The sequence below is a fragment of the Larus michahellis genome, chromosome 3 (genome assembly GCF_964199755.1).
Source record: "Larus michahellis chromosome 3, bLarMic1.1, whole genome shotgun sequence".
Lineage (NCBI taxonomy): Eukaryota > Metazoa > Chordata > Aves > Charadriiformes > Laridae > Larus > Larus michahellis.
In genome coordinates this window covers 104,225,460-104,244,485 of record NC_133898.1, presented here as the reverse complement: position 1 = coordinate 104,244,485, position 19,026 = coordinate 104,225,460, and the positions used below count along the sequence as shown (strand labels likewise).

The 19,026-nt window shown below is 42.5% G+C and overlaps 1 protein-coding gene across 22 annotated transcripts in view; it reads right to left on the bottom strand.

Annotated features, from left to right (window-relative positions):
- The window catches only part of DST (dystonin), a 312,504-nt gene that overhangs the window by 197,712 nt on the left and 95,766 nt on the right, over positions 1 to 19,026 (bottom strand). For all 22 annotated transcript variants that reach the window (XM_074581579.1, XM_074581580.1, XM_074581578.1 and 19 more), the window contains one exon: positions 18,348 to 18,409. In XM_074581579.1, the coding sequence (XP_074437680.1) occupies positions 18,348 to 18,409 (62 nt within the window). The remainder of the gene's footprint in view (positions 1 to 18,347; positions 18,410 to 19,026) is intronic.

The following is a 19,026-nucleotide window of genomic DNA, read 5'->3' as shown; positions in this document are numbered from 1 at the left end:
TTTTGCCATGGGTCACAGCAAAGAACAAGCCATCTTCCACAGCAAGCCTGTTTCTTACAATTTTTCTTGATATTATTAGTTGTGTTGTGCTGATACTGGAACAAAAACTATAGTTTTACACAATAAAACCACAGGTTGCTTATGCTTATATGGGTGAAAGGGGAAGGACTGTCCTTTATGCTTCTGCAAGCAAAACCAGCTTGGTCTTGAAAAGGATGGAGAGAAGATGCACGGGCTGGAGCACAGTAGGAAGGTCACTCTCTCTAACAGTGCCACACCTCTACTTTTTAGTAGGCCCTGTTGCAATAGGCCAAGGGCTAATGGTTTTAAACTAAAAGAAGGCAGATTTAGATTAGATATAAGGAAGAAATTTTTTACAATGAGAGTGGTGAAACACTGGAACAGGTTGCCCAGAGAAGTTGTGGAGGCACCATCCCTGGAAACATTCAAGGTCAGGTTGGACGGGGCTCTAAGCAACCCGATCTAGTTGAAGATGTCCCTGTTCACTGCAGGGGGGTTGGACTAGATGACCTTTAAAGGTCCCTTTAAGCCAAAGCATTCTATGTTTCTATGATGATTCCATGAAAACACAGAAGAATCACACCCTTTTTCTTATTCAGAAGTAAATGTGGAAGGAAAATAGGGTTGTGGCCCTTCCTGTGTATACAGCGGGTGGACACCCAGACCAGACACACATGGGCAGACCTCACAGACATGCGTATTAGGATACAGCGTGTTCCAGACCAGCACCTAAAATGCAAGGGACCACATTCTCATCTGAAATAGCATAGGAAGTACCAGAAACAAACATTAATGTGCTGCAGAATCTAGAGCTGAGGCAAAAGAGGCAGGAGAGAGTATATAATCAGATCAGGCAGGAATAACTAGAAGTAACTCCCATGTACCGGAGGCCACCAGGAACTCCCTGAGGGAGGTGAAGCAACTGCCACAGCCCTGGCAGGCTGCAGAGCTTGGAAACAAGGCAGAGTTTTGTGCTCAAACTTGAAAATTATCCATTTTTACAGGGTGAAGAAAGCAGACTATTGTAATTGAGTATCTTTCTTAAGACATCAGAAGTCTCCCTACCTATAATTAAGCTAAACTGATCATTATGAGAACATGTTAAATTAGACCTTTTCTTACAGTTTCCAGAACAGGCAAAATTAGAAACAAATCTGAATCACGTTTGTTTTGAAAAACAGAAGTTCAGCTGACAAGCATTTATAAAATCAGTGTCATTCCCAGGCATTATCAAGAATTATAATGTTATGGCTCTAACAGAGGCTTTTCAGACCACATAGCCTGGGAAAGTCTTTTCAAGTACTGTTCTCCTCACCTCTGGAAGCAAAGTTAATTAAATGCCCAGCTCAGACATAAAGCATTACCACTTTTCCAAAGGAAAATGGGATAAGGCTCAAAAGTTAGAACTGTAAGGGGTGTGTTCGGAAAAAAAGGGTCAGGCCTTAATTACCACTGAGGTCACAGATAAGTCCAAACAACAGCTGGCACAAGGCCATCGCGAGTTTCACAATAAACTTCAAATTTATTCTTTAAAAATCTGACTCAGTGCCCAAGGAAAAAAGATCCCTTAAGACTCCCATTCACTTCAGCTACAGTAAAACGCTCTTCTCTGAGATAACAGACACAGATAGTCAAGAGTTCCTGTAATTACACTGTTCCACAGAAAATGCTATCAGCATCCAGACTGCTGCAAAACTGCTGTGGCCACTGCACGAGGCCCTGACATCCTCATGAGTTTCCTTAATATTTCAGCTTCCTAAAAATGTACTTTAGCTTGCTTTTTAAAGGGCAAATTGTATTAAAAGCACTATTTATGAGGAAACAGTTTTCTGTAAGTTTTGAAAATTTCTATGTATTAGTCCTTTCACCTTTGAAAATTAAGGAATCATACTGGCAGGTCTAACTGCATGATAACAAACCTATGTCATGAGTGAAGAATAAAAAAAAAATCTCATACGAAAAGTTTTATTTAGGTACAAAAATAAAGGTTTACTATGCCAACACACACAGCATGATTTATGACACATTCTAAAATTCTGAACAGGTTGTAACAAGATCCTTGCTTAAAGGCAGCATGTAATTGTCAAAATATCAGATTTGTCAAAATATTCCCACGTGACTGATCTGCCAAGCAAGGCTGCTTCCTCAAATATCTTCAAGACTACTTATTTTGCTTTACAGACCTCTTAGATTCCCCCAGGTAAAGCACATGAGTCTTGCTCGATACGCAGCAGGGCCACTCCACCTTGGGTAATTTCCATCCCAATGAGCTGCTTGGCACAGTGAGGTGCTGAGCCATGGTCCGTGGCCAACCTCATGTCACACCAACAGATCAGGGAGCCGAAACGGTTACATGCGGATGGACATCGTCCCCTGTGAGTCTCTCGTGTTCTTTAATCTACTTACTTTAAACCCAAAATTTATTCCCAGGGAAAAAACAAGCTGTAAATACACACCCTGGTCATGATTTTAGTTTTGTACTGAATCCTATAGTAGACTTCACCCATCCTGTTAAAAATATACAGGCACACAAGTTGTGGCAGAATTTAATCACTGGCTAACCCTGCGAGAGAGCTCTCCAGGCACAGCTTTCCCGGGGGACGGGCGCTGGGCTGCAGATGGTGCTGTTCCCCCGGCTCCGCGCAGGCACGCACTCCAGCGCTGGACACCCATGGCCCAGAACGTATCAACCAGCTCCACCCGGGCCCAACAGCATGGGCCCACAGCCAGGGCCGGCGGCGAGATGGCATGAAGGGAAAAACTTGTGCCCAGTCTCTTCTGTGCGCCTATTGCCTTGCAAGCAAAGTCTGGCAAATCCACACTTAGGTACAGTGGTGCAAAACTCACTCTTTTCTTTTGCTTGCCAGTCTGATAATCCACTCTGCAGGAAATATTTCTTGCAGTTCACTGAAAATAAATCGTTCTTTATTTACCCAGGAGTAATTTTCTAACTGTTTGACTTTGTTGATGGATATTAATTTTCTCAAATAGCAAGCACAGCTAATACTACTCCATTGCACAAAGCCACTTTACCACTTTTAGTAAGTCACCTTTAAACAAGTCTCCCATCCAAAACGAGTTCAACACCCCTGATCTCTCTTTGTAACAGACATTTCCAAACTCAAGATTCATCCTTGGCTGCATCCTTGGGTTCATCCTTCACTTTCTCATCTGGACAATGCTCTACACTCTATTAGCACAAGAACTTTGTGATCTGAACACACTCCACATGTTCCACTCCTCTAAAGCCCCATCCTTGTATCTAAGCTTGGATCAGTCACGATTTTTTGTTTTGTTTTTACATTAACTTTCACATCCCTTCCAGACAACTCAATCATCCGATTAATCCATTGCTTTTGCATACCCTATTTTGCATTTTGCCCCCAGCCTTCAATTATTTCATATGCCTCCAGATAAACTCTTAATAATAACAAAAAAAGATGCTTGTATGGCTTTAAGGTTGTTACTGTTGCTCAATTAAAAAAAAAAAAATAAAAATCAGGCCATTGATAACCTCGTCCTTTCATTTTTCTTATCTTCCTATATTTGGTTTCATGAAATACATTCCAATATTCTCCTAATCCCCAAAACAGCAAATATGCTAGTGCATAATCGTATGTATATATCAAACAGCAGGACATAAACATGCACATCCATGAGTCCTCTTCTGGATTTCAGTAGTTGTGTAGTATCTGAAACACCTTTATTGTACAGAACACGTTTAACCAAATGTCCTAAATGTCAAAAATCCTTCTTTCTGCCTCCTACAGAAAAATAAATCTTGTCTCCATTCCAGCTCACACATCTCAAATCTTTTTGAAGAACGGGCTAAAAGGTTCTTCCCAACCAACACTGGTCCAGCCAGCCGGAATACCTCCATGCGTCCCATTCCGCTTATTCATCATCATAAACATAGCACTACCCTCGCTGTTTTTAACATTTGCAGAGTTTTGGTCGGTTGCTTGCAACTTTGCATATTAGGATCAGCTAATCCATCCAAGTGGAGCCCGTGCTGTTGCAGATTCACCACCTCAGTAGAAATGGGTATCAACTAACATAAAATGGACATCTACTCTGTTATTGCTACAATTTAAAGTTCTAAATATTCATTTAAGTTACAGAAATATCCAGACAGTTTTTGTATCTATTTCACCAAAGTAAATTTCATTCTACAGACAGCTCTCAGTGAGCACAGGGGCTGGATGCCACATGTGGCGTGTCATGCGAGGTCCTATGCAACTCCACGCATGCTCCCAGCCCATTAACACTTGTTGCACCAGTTGTGATTTTCACAGAATCACACAGAATCATAGAATGGTTTGGGTCTGAAGGGACCTTAAAGATCATATAGTTCCAACCCCCCTGCCATGGGCAGGGACACCTCCCACTAGACCAGGCTGCTCAAAGCCCCATCCAGCCTGGCCTTGAACACTTCCAGGGATGGGGCATCCACAACTTCTCTGGGCAACCTGTTCCAGTGCCTCACCACCCTCACAGTAAAGAATTTCTTCCTAATATCTAATCTAAATCTACCCTCTCTCGGTTTGAGGCCATTACCCTGCATCCTATCATTAGACTCCCTGATAAAGAGTCCCTCCCCACCTTTCCTCTAGGCCCCCTTTAGGTACTGGAAGGCTGCTATAAGGTCTCCTCAGAGCCTTCTCTTCTCCAGGCTGAACAACGCCAACTCTCTCAGCCTGTCTTCATAGCAGAGGTGCTCCAGCCCTCTGATCATCTTCATGGCCCTCCGCTGGACCCGTTCCAACAGGTCCATGTCCTTCTTGTGCTGAGGACTCCAGAGCTGGACGCAATACTCCAGGTGGGGTCTCACCAGAGTGGAGTAGAGGGGCAGAATCACCTCCCTCGACCTGCTGGCCACACTTCTTTTGATGTGGCCCAGGATGCGGTTGGCTTTCTGGGCTGCAAGTGCGCATTACCTGCTCATGCTGAGCTTCTCGTCCACCAGTACCCCCGAGTCCTTCTCCTCAGGGCTGCTCTCAAGCCATTCTCTGCCCAACCTGTACCTGTACCTGGGATTGCCGTGATCCAGCTGCAGGACCTTGCAACTTGGCCTCATTGAACTTCATGAGGTTCACACAGACACACCTCTTAAGCCTGTCCATGTCCCTCTGGATGGCATCCCTTCCCTCCAGTGTGTCAACTGCACCACACAGCTTGGTGTCGTCGGCAAACTTGCTGAGGGTGCACTCAATCCCATTGTCCATGTCACTGACAAAGATGTTAAACAGCACTGGTCCTAGTACTGACCCCTGAGGAACGCCACTCGTCACCGGTTTCCATGTGGACATTGAGGCATTGACTGCAATCCTTTCAGTACAGCCATCTAGCCAGTTCCTTATCCCCAAGTGGTCCATCTATCAAATCCATGCTTTTCCAATTTGGAGACCAGGATGTCATGCGGGACAGTGTCGAACGCTTTGCCTAAGTCCAGGCAGATGACATCGGTTGCTCTCCCCTTACCTACCAATGCTGTGGCAACATCATAGAAGGCCACCGAATTTGTCAGGCACGATTTGCCTTTGGTGAAGCCACGCTGGCTATCACCAATGACCTCCTTATTTTCCATGTGCCTTAGCAGAGATTCCAGGAGGATATGCACCATGATCTTGCCAGGCACAGAGTCTGTAGTTCCCTGGGTCATCTTTTTTTCCCTTTTCGAAAATGGGGGTTATGTTTCCCCTTTTCCAATCAGTGGGAACTTCACCAGACTGCCACGACTTTTCAAATATAATGGAAAGTGGCTTGGTAACTTCATCTGCCAGCTCCCTCAGGACCCGTGGATGGATTTCATCCGGTCCCATGGACTTATGCACCTTCATGTTCCTCAGATGGTCCCAAACCTGATCTTCTCCTACAGTGGGCGGTCCTTCATTCTCACAGACCCTGCTTTTGCATCCTGCAACTTGGGTGATGTGGTTGGAGCCCTTGCTGGTAAAAACCGAGGCTAAAAAGTCATTCAGCACCTCACCCTTCTCCATATCCTGGGTGACCAGGTCTCCTGTCTCCTTCCTGAGAGGGCCCACATCTTCCCTAGTCTTGCCTTTACCCTTGACATACTTATAGTTTTTCTTGTTGTCCTTCATGCCCCTAGCCAGATTTAATTCTATCTGGGCTTTAGCTTGCCTAATCTGGTTCCTGGTCGCTTGGACAGTTTCTCTGTATTCCACCCAGTCAACCCGTCCTTGCTTCCACCCTTTGTAGGCCTCCTTTTTGCTCTTGAGTTTGTACAGGAGTTCCTTGTGAATCCACGCAGGCCTCCTGGCAATTTTGCCTGACTTCTTCATTCTTGGGATGCACTGCTCCTGAGCTTGGAGGAGGTGATCCTTGAATACTAACCAGCTCTCTTGGGCCCCTCTTCCCTCCAGTACTTTTTCCCATGTTACCCTGCCAAGCAGGTCCCTCAAGATGCCAAAGTCTGCTCTCTTGAAGTCCAGGGTAGTGAGCTTGCTGCGTGCTCTCCTTGCTGCCCAAAGGATCTTGAATTCAACCATTTCATGATCACTGCAGCCGAGGCTACCCTTGAGCTTGACGCTCGCCACCATCCGTTCCTTGTTAGTAAGGACAAGGTCCAGCATAGTTCCTCTCCTTGTTGGCTCCTCTACCATTTGAAGAAGAAAGTTGTCACAGACACATTCCAAGAACTTCCTGGATTTCTTGTGCCCCGCTGTGTTGTCCTTCCAACAGATATCGGGGTGGCTGAAGTCCCCCATGATGACCAGGGTCTGTGAATGCGATGCCACTCCTATCTGTCTATGGAGGGCCTCATCCGCTCTGTCGTCCTGGTCAGGTGGCCTATAGCAGACTCCTACCGTAATGTCCCCTGCCCCTGCGTTCCCTTTAATCTTTACCTATAAGCTCTCCATTGGGTCTTCATCCATCCCCAGGTGGAGCTCCATGGACTCCAGCTGTTCATTGACACAGAGCGCAACACCCCCTCCTCATCTTCCCAGACTGTCCTTCCTGAAGAGTCGGTATCTGTCCATTCCAATGCTCCAATCATAAGAGCCATCCCACCGTATCTCTGTGATGCCAATAAGATCATAGCCCTGGAGGCGTGGGCACATCTCCAACTCTTGTTGCTTATTTTCCATGCTGCATGCATTTGCATAAAGGCATTTCAGCTTATTTTAATGCACAGCATTGTCCACCTCTCTCATGTTTTGCACCTCAGTAACCTTTTATGATTTTTCCTCAATGCAATACTCTGTTCAAATGCTTTTGTGTATAAGTATATATAAATATATTTATAAATCTTAAAAAGACTGAAAAAACCCACTTTATAAAACCCTCTCTACATCTCTATCACATTTTCTAGCTGTCAGGAGATAGTGTCTCAGCACACATTACTGATGGTAATTGAAATGTGACTCACAGCCTGCTTAAAGCCTCATTTGTGACATTTATCCTGTTCCCTTTTAAAAATATTTTACTTACAAAGGCATAAATACAGATTAATGAAGAACACAATCCAAACATCACTAAGTTTCACTTTACAGGGTAGCTCACTGAAAGAGAGCGTTCTCACTGGTACTGTAGGATTGAGGCAGATTGAAATCATTAATTTAATGAAAATACAAGCTTTGGTAAAGAACTTGGCAGTGATGAGCTCCAAGACTAGGAGTCAAATATTATTTTGCCAGAGAAGGGCTGGGCCGTACTAGGCTGTCACAGAATAATACAACTGCACAGTTAAAAAGGACTGAACAGACCACCTCACCCGACCCAGTGCAGTGGAGCAGACTGAGTTTGGATAGATGCTTCTCTAATTTATTCCTGAAAATTCAAATGAAGAAAATTCTACAGTGTATAATACATATACTTCAGTGTTTACTACGCTTACTTGCTTTCCAGGGAGGGAGATTTTTCTTTGCTAATCTTCAAACTAAATCTTCTTCTGTAAACTAATCTGAATTTTTTGTTGTCCCCCCTCCTCTTAAAGCTTGACCTCAGAAAACACTTGTTCACCAGCCTCTGCATAACCACTTTTTTTTAAATACTGAGGACATGTTATCACATCTCTCTTCAGTCTTCTCTGTTTCAGACTAAACAAACTCAATTATCACAACCTGTCCTTGACTTTCCAAGAAGACTTATCTTCTTGCTGCTTTATTACAGACTGCTGCAAACCTCTTGTTGTCACAAAGATCAAGAGCTGTGCGGCCAGGCAGAGTTTTACAACCGTGTGCCCACAAGCACACTCATGTGTCTATGAAAAGGCAGAATTACAAGCTGTCTCCTAAGCACCATGGTGGTCCACAGGCAGGGCGTGGAGCTCATCTGTAGTTCCTGGAGCTCCCTCGGCATAAACCAACACAGCCCAGTGCAGGTGATGGACCTTGGTAAGAACTGTGGCAGGATGAGGGCCACATTTATTGCTGACAACAGGACAAAAGGCCTGAGCCAGAGAAAAGTACAGTCGCAGCTGTAACAGGGGTAACATGACAGGGAGAAACGGGGGTATCATTACAAGGATGAAGTGACAGAGCTTGAGTCCTCAACTTGAGGATGCGGCATGGCAAGAGCAGAGGGTGCTTGGATGCCGTCTCTGGGTGAAAGGTCCTTGCTCACATGTGTGGCCTCCCAGATGATGCTGTGGCAGCGCCTGATGGCAGCCATGAGAGCTGCCACAACTGATGGCACTGGCTCCTCCTAGCGCCAGTTCTAGATGCAGCTGTTACTGATGGCAATATCCAAGCAAACTATATCTGGGATTCCTTCATTCAAATTTTGTGACAGTAATCTGCTAACAAGACTACATGTGGTAGCATGTCAAAAAATGTGTATACACCACGTGCATTGCTTCCCCTTTGTCCACTTGCTTGCCAAAGGTGGGATACGTGATAGTTCAGTAATCTGTCCCACTGTCTTCCCATGGAGAAAAATTACCCTGCAAGGTCTGCAACTCCCCACTCTTTTCTTCTTCTTGGGAGAGGTACTATGCTTACTGTAATTGCAGACTCCTAGGAGTCCCCTGTCCTCTCTGAATTCTCAAACAGAATGATAAAATGTTGTAAATCACTTCAATTAGTTCCTGTTGGGTGAATGAAGCTGTGCAACCAGAAAGCACATAATTTATCTACATATTCTTTGATCTGCTCTTTCCGTATTTGAATTTTACCCTGATCTTGTTAAAATGTGTTTCGTCAAGTCAGTATTTTGTAGACTGAAGAGACCAGAGAAATTCAGACTTTTCTACAGCATTCAATACTATTTCTCATTTTTTCCCTTGGTAATGTATCCATAGTTCTCCTTTCTTCTTCATATTCTTCTTCATAATTACAGAACCTTTCTCCTGGGGACTTTTATGTCACACTATTACTGTAACTCCTCCGGAGCTTTTACTTGTCTGATTTTACTCCAGCATGCTTTAGTTAACTCCTTCATACAACTCTTTAGTCCTGCTGCCCTTATTTCTAATTTTTGTATGGTTCCTTTGTATTTCACAAGTCTCTTAAAAGCAGCAGTATATTCTATACAATGCCTCCTACCTGTCCTGCCTGTCTGCAGGCTGCCTTTGTGCCTCCAACACAAACGCCTTCAAGTGACTGTTAGATCTCCTGCATTCGTCCCTCTCCTGGATTACTTCCCCAGGAGACCCTACCTATTGCTTTCCCCAGTTCCGCTGCTTAGAAGTTCATTGTCCCTTTTTCTGCTTCTCACTTCTCTCTTTTCTTTGAAAGTTGAGCCTGGGATTTTGCAATCACTTGCTGGTAAGCTACCTTCCCTTTTTAAATTTTGAAGCAGTCCCTCACAATCAGTCCAGACCCAACTAGCAGCTTTGCTAGCGACTTTCTGAACCTGACAGGCTGGAGGTCTCTCTGGCTGGCAGTTCTCTCACAAGACACATGTCCACACCGGAGGCAGCCACCCCAACTCCTGCAGCAGGCAGGGAAAACAACAGGAAGTGTGCCCTGACCTGGTTTGCACACCCTGCTTGGGGATGAGATGAGCTATGCCACAGAAATACCTCTTTCTTGCATAGGCTACAGAGGGCACCTTCATCGGTGTTCAAATGCAGACCTCCACATCTGCTCCTCCTGTCAGCTGTGAGGATAAACGATTTTCCCCATTGCCACACAGTCCTGTCCTTCCGATGCTTGTTGGTGACCAAAAAATCTACTGTCAACCTCCATGTTCCAGCTCAATGCCTCAAATTGACAGCAACCACGGTCACCTTTTGTCCCATTTTATCTTAGGCCAGAGACACAGTGCCACCACTCTTCTTCACCCTCCATTACTTCCAACTTGCCCTCGCTTTTCCAGCCCTGTACTAGATGTCACCAAGTATACATCATACACCAAATATATCACCAGGGATTAGTTGTTTAAAGTATACAAATGTAATGCTAATAACGTCAAAGCCAGCCAATAAATCTGGCTTTCACAACTTAAAACTACAGGGATACACTTACTCAGACCAAAGGCACTACCATGCACATCTGCCTAAAGCCGGTAATATATAGGGTTGGCAGACATAACGTTATTCTGATTAAAGCCAAGGTACTGTGTTTCAGTGGTAAATGAGGATTTTAAACATTATGTTACTATCTTTAAATTTCCTTGCCCAAAGCACCATAAACGCCTTTAGCAGACAATATCTTCTTTACAGGAAAAATATGTTCATTCTGATACCTTCTTAGGTCCCCATGGAGTCACACATCTACATTACCTAGGGTCAGTGGCTTTCCAAAGTATATGAAATACTGTTGTAGAATGAAATATTTTGGTAATGCATATGACAATGTTGGAGGTTGCTTACTGTCTGGAGTCCACGTACTGGGACAAATACTACTCCCACTGGAGCCAATGGCACAATTACACTGTCCCCATGGGGGCAAGATCAAGCCAGAGTATTTCTAAACCAATATAAAAATGATTATTAAGTGTGGATACATCAAACGTATATAGATAAAATATAATTCCATGCATAATTTAACAATTAATTAAAAAGCCAACATTTAATTGCAAGTCGTACAATTTTATCTCTTGTGATCTCTCAGGAATAAATAATACTAAATAAAATCTATGCTGAGAGCAAACTGCAAACAACAAACCCACAAAAAGAGAATGAATTAATATATTAGTCTACCACAGGAAACATGTTGATTCTAGTGGTTCTATTTCATCATACAGTAATCTCATGGTAGACTTAATTCTCCTTATACTCTTTCTTTCATATATGAGCACCTATATAAAACGATTTAAAAAAACTCAAACACCACAATAAAAAGGATCATAAAACATATACTCAACTGGTTCAATAGTGCTGCATGCCACAAAAATATCGATGCACTCAAGCTATCATGTATTTCATGCATATTTAATCTACTGTTTTCAATTATTCTCTTTCCTGCTGCCAATTAGTCATGAAGTCTGCATGAATTAAGAGGATCAAATAAACTTGAAATCCATGGCACAGTTTTTATTGACTTGGATTTATTTATGTATTTGCTTGCAAAGAGATTTTGTGATGTGGCTTATCATTAGCCTCTAAAACTTTGTACAAATTTCCTCCTTTTTTTCAGCTTTAACTTCTGGTATTCTGTTGCTTCTTTTCCTCACTGTCTGCTGTTACCTTCCTCTGTTGTGTAAACTTTGATTAAACACTAAAAAAGTCCTGAGTTTGCTTGCTGATCTGCTTTGCAAACAGCTATAGGTTATACTAAGGAGATGAAAGATGTGTGGTTTACCTCCAAGTGGAAGGCTTATGAAAAATTTGTGCACAATGTAGCATGAACAAACTATAATTGTGCATATTTCAATGGATAATAACAAAATCAGATACTTCTTTAAATAATTAACTGATGATCTTCTTCAACGTCTCAAAGAAAAAACACTTAAAGATCTTCTAGAATAGTCCTGAACACACAAGAGCCAACATTTTTAGGAGAAAAACTGAAATATTCTCCCGTACCAAGAAGACAATAGGCCTTGCTGAACAATTGGAAAACAAAATAGAGAAGGAAATACTCATATTTGAGCTGCACCCAATGCCTAATGCAAGCTGCATGCCGTGTTGGAAGTGGGATTTCACAGGAATTGCTCCCAGCGCAGTTTGCAGCAGCTGTCAGAATTAACTACAAGGAATACAGAGAAGGCTCATTTAGATGCACTAGCAGAGCAAGCAATCTTCATCTTATTTTCCTTAACACAGGAAAAAAAAAACAACCCCAAACATGCTTTTTCCAAGTATGTTTCAAAAATAAAAGGTGTTACATTGAGACTTTTTTTAAAAAGTCGCTACTGTTAGACTAACACCAGGTGCCTCATCCCTTAAAATAAATATAAATGTAGAGCTAAAAAATGTTCATTTCTAAAAGACGAGGAGGTGGGGAATTTTAGATTAACTGCACGGCTAAAAAGAAGATACTGCAGAGTAGTGCTATCTAAAATGATAACTTCTAGTGTCAGTGAAGTGCCAACTTTCAGCAAGGGAATGACTGTGCTGTATCAGGAACGGTCCCTCTGCCATTAAGCGCGTACCTGCACGTTTCACGAAGCAATTGACCCTAAGTGGCCATTTGCAAACGTGTGCTGCCTCAAAGACACACAGGAATCAATAACTTCAGTTTTCTGTTCTGAATTATTTATTCAGTCTTTGCACAACAAAAAGCTGCTCGCTTTCTCTCTAATGCACCATCACTGCGACACAGTACAGGACTTTGAACCCTGAGCTTTAAAACAATAGTTTAAAAAGCATTTTCTCCTGCTACTTGTAAAAGCCTTCTTCCTCATAAGACCTTTAAAAGGGACTTTTCGAACCACTAATGACTGTGCAAGGATGCTGCCCATTGCTCCCACCACCAGTGTGTTTCTCCTGAGGTCCGGCCAGTCTCAAACTAAGCTGCTCTACAGGGGGCACCGGGTGGCAGGGGTCCCTGCCAGTGCCATGGGCAGGACAGCCTTTCCTCTCCCTTGGACGGAAGATACCCAGGTGTTCAGCGTATTTTCCCCATCAGAGCACTGATCTAGCTGGTCTCTGGTTATAGAATCATAGAATCACCTACGTTGGAAGGGACCTTTCAGATCATCTAGTCCAACCATCAACCTAACTCTGACAAAAACCATCACTAACCCATATCTCTAAGCACCACGTCTACTGGTCTTTTAAATACCTCCAGAGATGGTGACTCAATCACTTCCCTGGGCAGCCTGTTCCAATGCTTGACAACCCTTTCGGTGCAAAAATTTTTCCTAATATCTGATCTAAACCTCCCCTGGCACAACTTGAGGCCATTTCCTCTTGTCCTATCGCCTGTTACTTGGGAGAAGAGACCAACCCCCACCTCCCTACAGCCTCCTTTCAGGTAGCTGTAGAGAGCGATAAGGTCTCCACTCGCCCTCCTTTTCTCCAGGCTAAACAACCCCAGCTCCCTCAGCCGCTCCTCATAAGACTTGTTCTCCAGACCCCTCACCAGCTTCACTGCCCTTCTCTGGACGTGTTCCGGCACTTCAATGTCTTTCTTGTAGTGAGGGGCCCAAAACCGGACACAGCAGTTGAGGTGGGGCCTCACCAGTGCTGAGTAAGGGGGATGATCACTTCCCTAGCCCTACTCACCGCACTGTTCCTGATAAAGGCCAGGATGCTGTTGGGCACACTGCTGGCTCATATTCAGCCGGCTGTCAACCAACACCCCCAGGTCCTTTTCTGCCAGGCAGCTCTCCAGCCGCTCTTCCCCAAGTGTGCAACAGGGGGTTGTCGTGACCCAAGTGCAGGACCCGGCACTTGGCCTTGTTGAACATCATACCATTGGCCTCAGCCCATCGATCCAGACTGTCCAGATCCCTTTGCAATGCCTTTCTACCCTCAAGCAGGTTGACAGCTCCCACCTAACTTGGTGTCATCTGCAAACTTCCTGAGGGTGCACTCAATCTCCTCATCCAGATCATTGATAAAGATATTGAAGAGAACTGGCCCCAATACGGAGCCCTGGGGAACACCACTTGTGACCGGCCGCCACCTGGATTTAACTCCATTCACCACCACTCTCTGGGACCAGCCATCCAGCCAGTTTTCAACCCAGCAAAGAGTACTCCTGTCCAAACCACGGGCAGCCAGTTTCTCCAAGAGAATGCTGTGGTTGCCTTGCCTTTAGTCCTATTTTCTGTATATCGTAATTTCTGATAAAGAAACTAAGTATTTCAAAAAATCCCATTTAATCTGTCAAGACTAAGATCTGGCACTACAAAAATATTTTTCAATTGGCTTGAGAAAGGAACTGAACAGCAAAGAAGAATTTGTCTGCTTTTACTCCTTTGTCCATCATCAGCTCTTTTATTTTCCCCACTTTTATTTCATCCTCCCCCTGTATTTCACACTTCTCTCATTCTTTCCTTAGGGTTTGGGGTTCAAAGGAGTTTCAGGAAGAATTTCTGGGCTTTTGTGGAAGTTGGATTTTTCTTTGGGTGCTTTAGGACTCTGCAAAAGCTACACTAGAATTAAACCCCTTGCTTCCACAAATTTACCTGTTCTTGTTACATCAAGGGTTACTTCCTGCTGTCGCAAGTACTCAAATTTAACATCTTATTTTGACAACAGCAAAGTGAAACACTTGCTGGAAGCAGAGGTAGGTTTAGAGAGTTAAGAGGAGATCTGTACCCCACTGCTACACTACGCCGGCATGTGAGTTTCTCCCTGGAAGCTCATACCACAGCAGCAGGCAAGTCTGAAGTCCAGTATCTCACCTCTCCAGCCCATATGTCAACAAGAAGTGAAAGATAACGTTTAAACTGGAGCCTCACCATCAGACATTAAACAGTAGCCTTAGCAAATGCAATGCTCTAATCAGCCCTAGGAAAATGTATTATCACTTCAAAAGCAAAACTTCAGCATTTAAAAAATGTAGTGACAGTCCACTTGATCCTCAACTGTGGAATTCAAAGATAACTTGAACGGCTGAATTTTGCAAATAACACATTAGGTACCTGTCTCTAAAACTACATATCTCAAGATAATTTGCAGGAAATATTTCTGCAATGACTATGTTTCTAGTTTAGCAAAGTACATGAATGCATGCTTAACTTAGTCAGCTGAACTGACAAGGGGCTAAATCTCAAACACTGAATTTATATACTGTGCGCTTAGGCGCTTTGAATCTAATGCAACTAAAGATGGGCAACGGCAGGCAAAAGGGTAAATATTTCTCAGCTGTCTCGTTGTTTGTGGTTACTCAGTGAATCCCATAAATGCAGAATTTAATTAGAAGAATGAAAATAAGCTTCCATGCCAACCCCTAACGAATGATGGTAACCCATAAAAGCATCGTGCTGCTGACCTAGAAAAAACTCTTTTGAATATACAGCTATAAAGGGATAAGAGCCTGGTACTTTCCCAAGGATTGCAGAAGAATAGAAGATTAATTAAAATGAGCAAGGAAAGACCTAAACAAGCAGGGAAAAAATAAAAAGAGACAAGAGAAGAAAACAGAAACAGAAGGAAAAAAAAAAAAGAGAGAGGAAAGAAAACAAAAAAAGAAACAGGAGACCAAGAAAAGAAAGTGGGAAAGAGAAAGTAAAGAACATACACAGGATGAGAAAAAGACGACAGAAAAATGCAATCCATCCCCATGTCCATAGTGGGGTCCTGTCCATATGCATGGTCTGGTGCTTTCAATTTCCACAATCACCTTCATCCTTTCCACTTCTTGAACCCTACCTGGTGACAGATAAAGCACACTGACCTCCTTTTTCAGTCAGCAGAGTGAACGCGTTTCTAGGACACAATGCATCTCCCCCTAAAGCAGTAGATGTCCGAGACATCTAGAAGGGCCTGTTCTCTCTGCTATCACAAAAGAAGTCTGGATAACTACCTCAACTAAAGTTAGTGAGATGCTTGAAATAAGCTGATTCCTACCTTTTTTTTGGTGTCTGCAATAAGCTGTTGGCAGCGAGTGGGCAAATAAAAGTTGCATGTATTTTGCATTAAATCCAAGGTAATAAAGCTGAAAACCAGGACTCAAATTCAACTTCATGCATAGAACAGGACAGGTGTAGAGACTCTGCTAGAAATGCAGTCATTTATGGTGATATTTTTTCTGCATTCCCTCCTATATAGTATTTTCTAAACATGCCTTTGTGTCTTAAAAGACAGCATTTGAAGGATTGATTTTAATTTTCATGCAAGTCACTGTCCTAGAAACAATGCAGTAAAACCAGAAATTTGACAACTGTATCACCAACTGCTTTCAAATGGAGTATTTCCAAAAAACCTGTGTTGCTACATAAATTCAGAGTTAATGGAAGAGACACAGTTAAACTATATTTGTGTAAGTTAACAATCCTTTACTTGAATTCTAAAGTGAGCGATCTGAGATGAAAATCAAGGCCAGCAGTACAGACACACACATGTACGTCTATCTATATCTATATCTCTACAATCACTCACACTGAGAACTATTTGAAAACGAAGGCCTAAAGTCGCTGACCTTGGCAAGCGAGTCAAAAGGATTTAATGTGAACTCTTTACCCTGATTTCCTTACAGATTTAGAGTCTAAATCTTTTTTAAGCTACTCCCAAGAGGCTGACAGTATGGCAACGATGACTGTGCATGTTTTAAAATTGTGTAAAATAATGGTGTATAGAAATATACTTTTCAATACACTGCTCTTCTGTAAAAACAGGCATCATTTTAAACTTGCGTTTAGAAGCTTCAGATAGGGTTTTCTGCTTCCCACAGAAAATTAAAGCTACACCTCTAAAATGCATCTTTAATACAGAAAAAGATAAGTAACTTCTACAAACATGGTAACAATTACCTTCAATTAGAAGGAGATGGTTAATTTGGAGATTGCATGTTGCTGCCAGTGTACTGGCGATCTTCCTGTATGTTTTTTTCTTTAAATCTAATTTGTCTGAAGTACTGGGCAATGGATATTTTTCTTATATTATAAATAAGAGGTAAAATCCATAAAGGGATGGCTGCAGGTCTGCAGTCTCTTGTCTTCAGAGCAGCTGTTTCTACACAGCATGATTCCTTTTGGTCTAGCAAATCCACAAAGGAAAGCCTATTGGTATGAGCAGTATTAAAAACCGTTCTGCCACTCCAGACTCACCCTGTGCATGGAAAGGTTGTGCACAGCTGCTGCTGCCCAGAGTCTGATGTCGGGACCGCTCCTGGTGGCTCATTCATGGTGGGAAGGACTAAAAGACCACTCTAGAAGAGAGGTCTCTTGCTAAAGATAAACGTGGGACCAACTTCACATCCGAGCCTTGCTAGCTCCCTAAGTCACATCATTTCCAAGAGCTTCTCTAATTTCAAAAAGATGCAAAACCAGAATTCTGCATCTTCTAAAGATTCAAGGAGCACTCCAAGTCGATTGTAAACATCCCTGAAGAAATTCTGTTCTGCTTCAGTGTCCAATATTTCTCAAATACCCATAAGTACAGCCACAAGAAGCAGAGAGATAATTAAACCGCTGCCTAAAAGAAGTATTTTTCTCTAAATATGAACAGGAATAAATCTTTACAGCAGTTTCTGAACATTATACACTATGCTTATTAATTAAATCTCAACTCTGACAGTTTGCAGATACATTTTTATTTAATGTGACTTCCACATGAATGCAACCTCTGGGGAAAAAGAAAAAAAAAAAATCAAAGCAAGTTGTGTTAAGTAATTATACAATCTGTTGCTCCAGAGAAATGTCTGGGTTAGACAGTTGGCGCTGAAACAGCAGATTAAATTTAGAACTGAAGGGCCATGCAGTGAAGGTGAACTCACGGCTTTTAGCTGTCTGTTGACTACAAGCTATACATGTTGTTATAATGATGTGCTCTGTCCCCGAGGCAAAGCTCACTGCTATTCAGAATAAAGATGTTGAAAAGTGACTTTTGTCCCTAGAATGCCTCTATTTTTAATCCATGAGCAGCATACTGATGCCAGAGGATGATCTAGAGCTATCATTCTCAAGGTCATTTCCCTGTCCTCAATCAACGTGGTACTAAAATAAATATAATATAAAATAAATATAAAATAAAATTCCTTTGCCTTAGCTGTGGTGCTACAGCCATAACAATCTACTAGCAGAAAAGAGCCAAGTTCTCTAGAAAGAAATCATGTCCCTTAAACTTTGACTCATTTTAATTCCAAATGCAAGTATTCAAATAGATCACCTTGGGATATCAGACAGCAGCATTTCAACTCCCCCATGACTGCTCAAAGACAAAGTACATGCATAAATCTCACGATTTAAGATCTTCCTTATTATATGTAACGCAGCTGCATCCTGAAATCAAACACTTAGTAAAAGACACAATCACTGCTGTAGTAATCAGTCAATCAGACATCACAGAAATACCAACTGACCTTCACGAGATGCTGATTTATCCATTTTGTGAAGGTCTTCTTTTGTACTTTGTCCCGTTCATCTGGAGGTAAAAAGGAAAAAGAAAAGGGTTTAACAGCCTACAAAAGATGCAAAAGATTTTTTTTTTTTATGGACATCTTTATAAAATTAGCATTCTAATAAAGCTTAAAAACAGAATAGCCTGTAAAGGCTCTAAAATGCCTCATTAAAATAATAGCACGCAAATGTTTTTGCAGTACACCACAGCATGTCACATATAAGTTTCTTGAGCACAAGTTCCAGGTGAGTTCCTCCAGGGCGACAGCCCTGCTGGTACAATAGCAGCACTACTAACAAAAATGTAACTTCCTAGAAGTCAACCGTTCCCTAAAATGTACTAAAAAGATCAAGGCAAACTTTTATGAGCTATAAATACTACTTATAGCCTCTAAAATCCAATTAATTATTAAAGTATTTACCAATAGAAAATCTCTTACTATTTCAAAGCCGGCATTTTTAATCACTGTGCTTTTTCACTGGAGTATCACCAGTGTTCCACCACACAAAGATCAGCTACAGCTTCAATCAGAGGAAGCACTCTCTTTTAATCCTCTAACATAAACAGGGATGTCCACTAACCCAGATACGGGACCCAGCAGTTTGCTCCCTGCCATGGCAGTTAGCATCAATGGCTGCCCA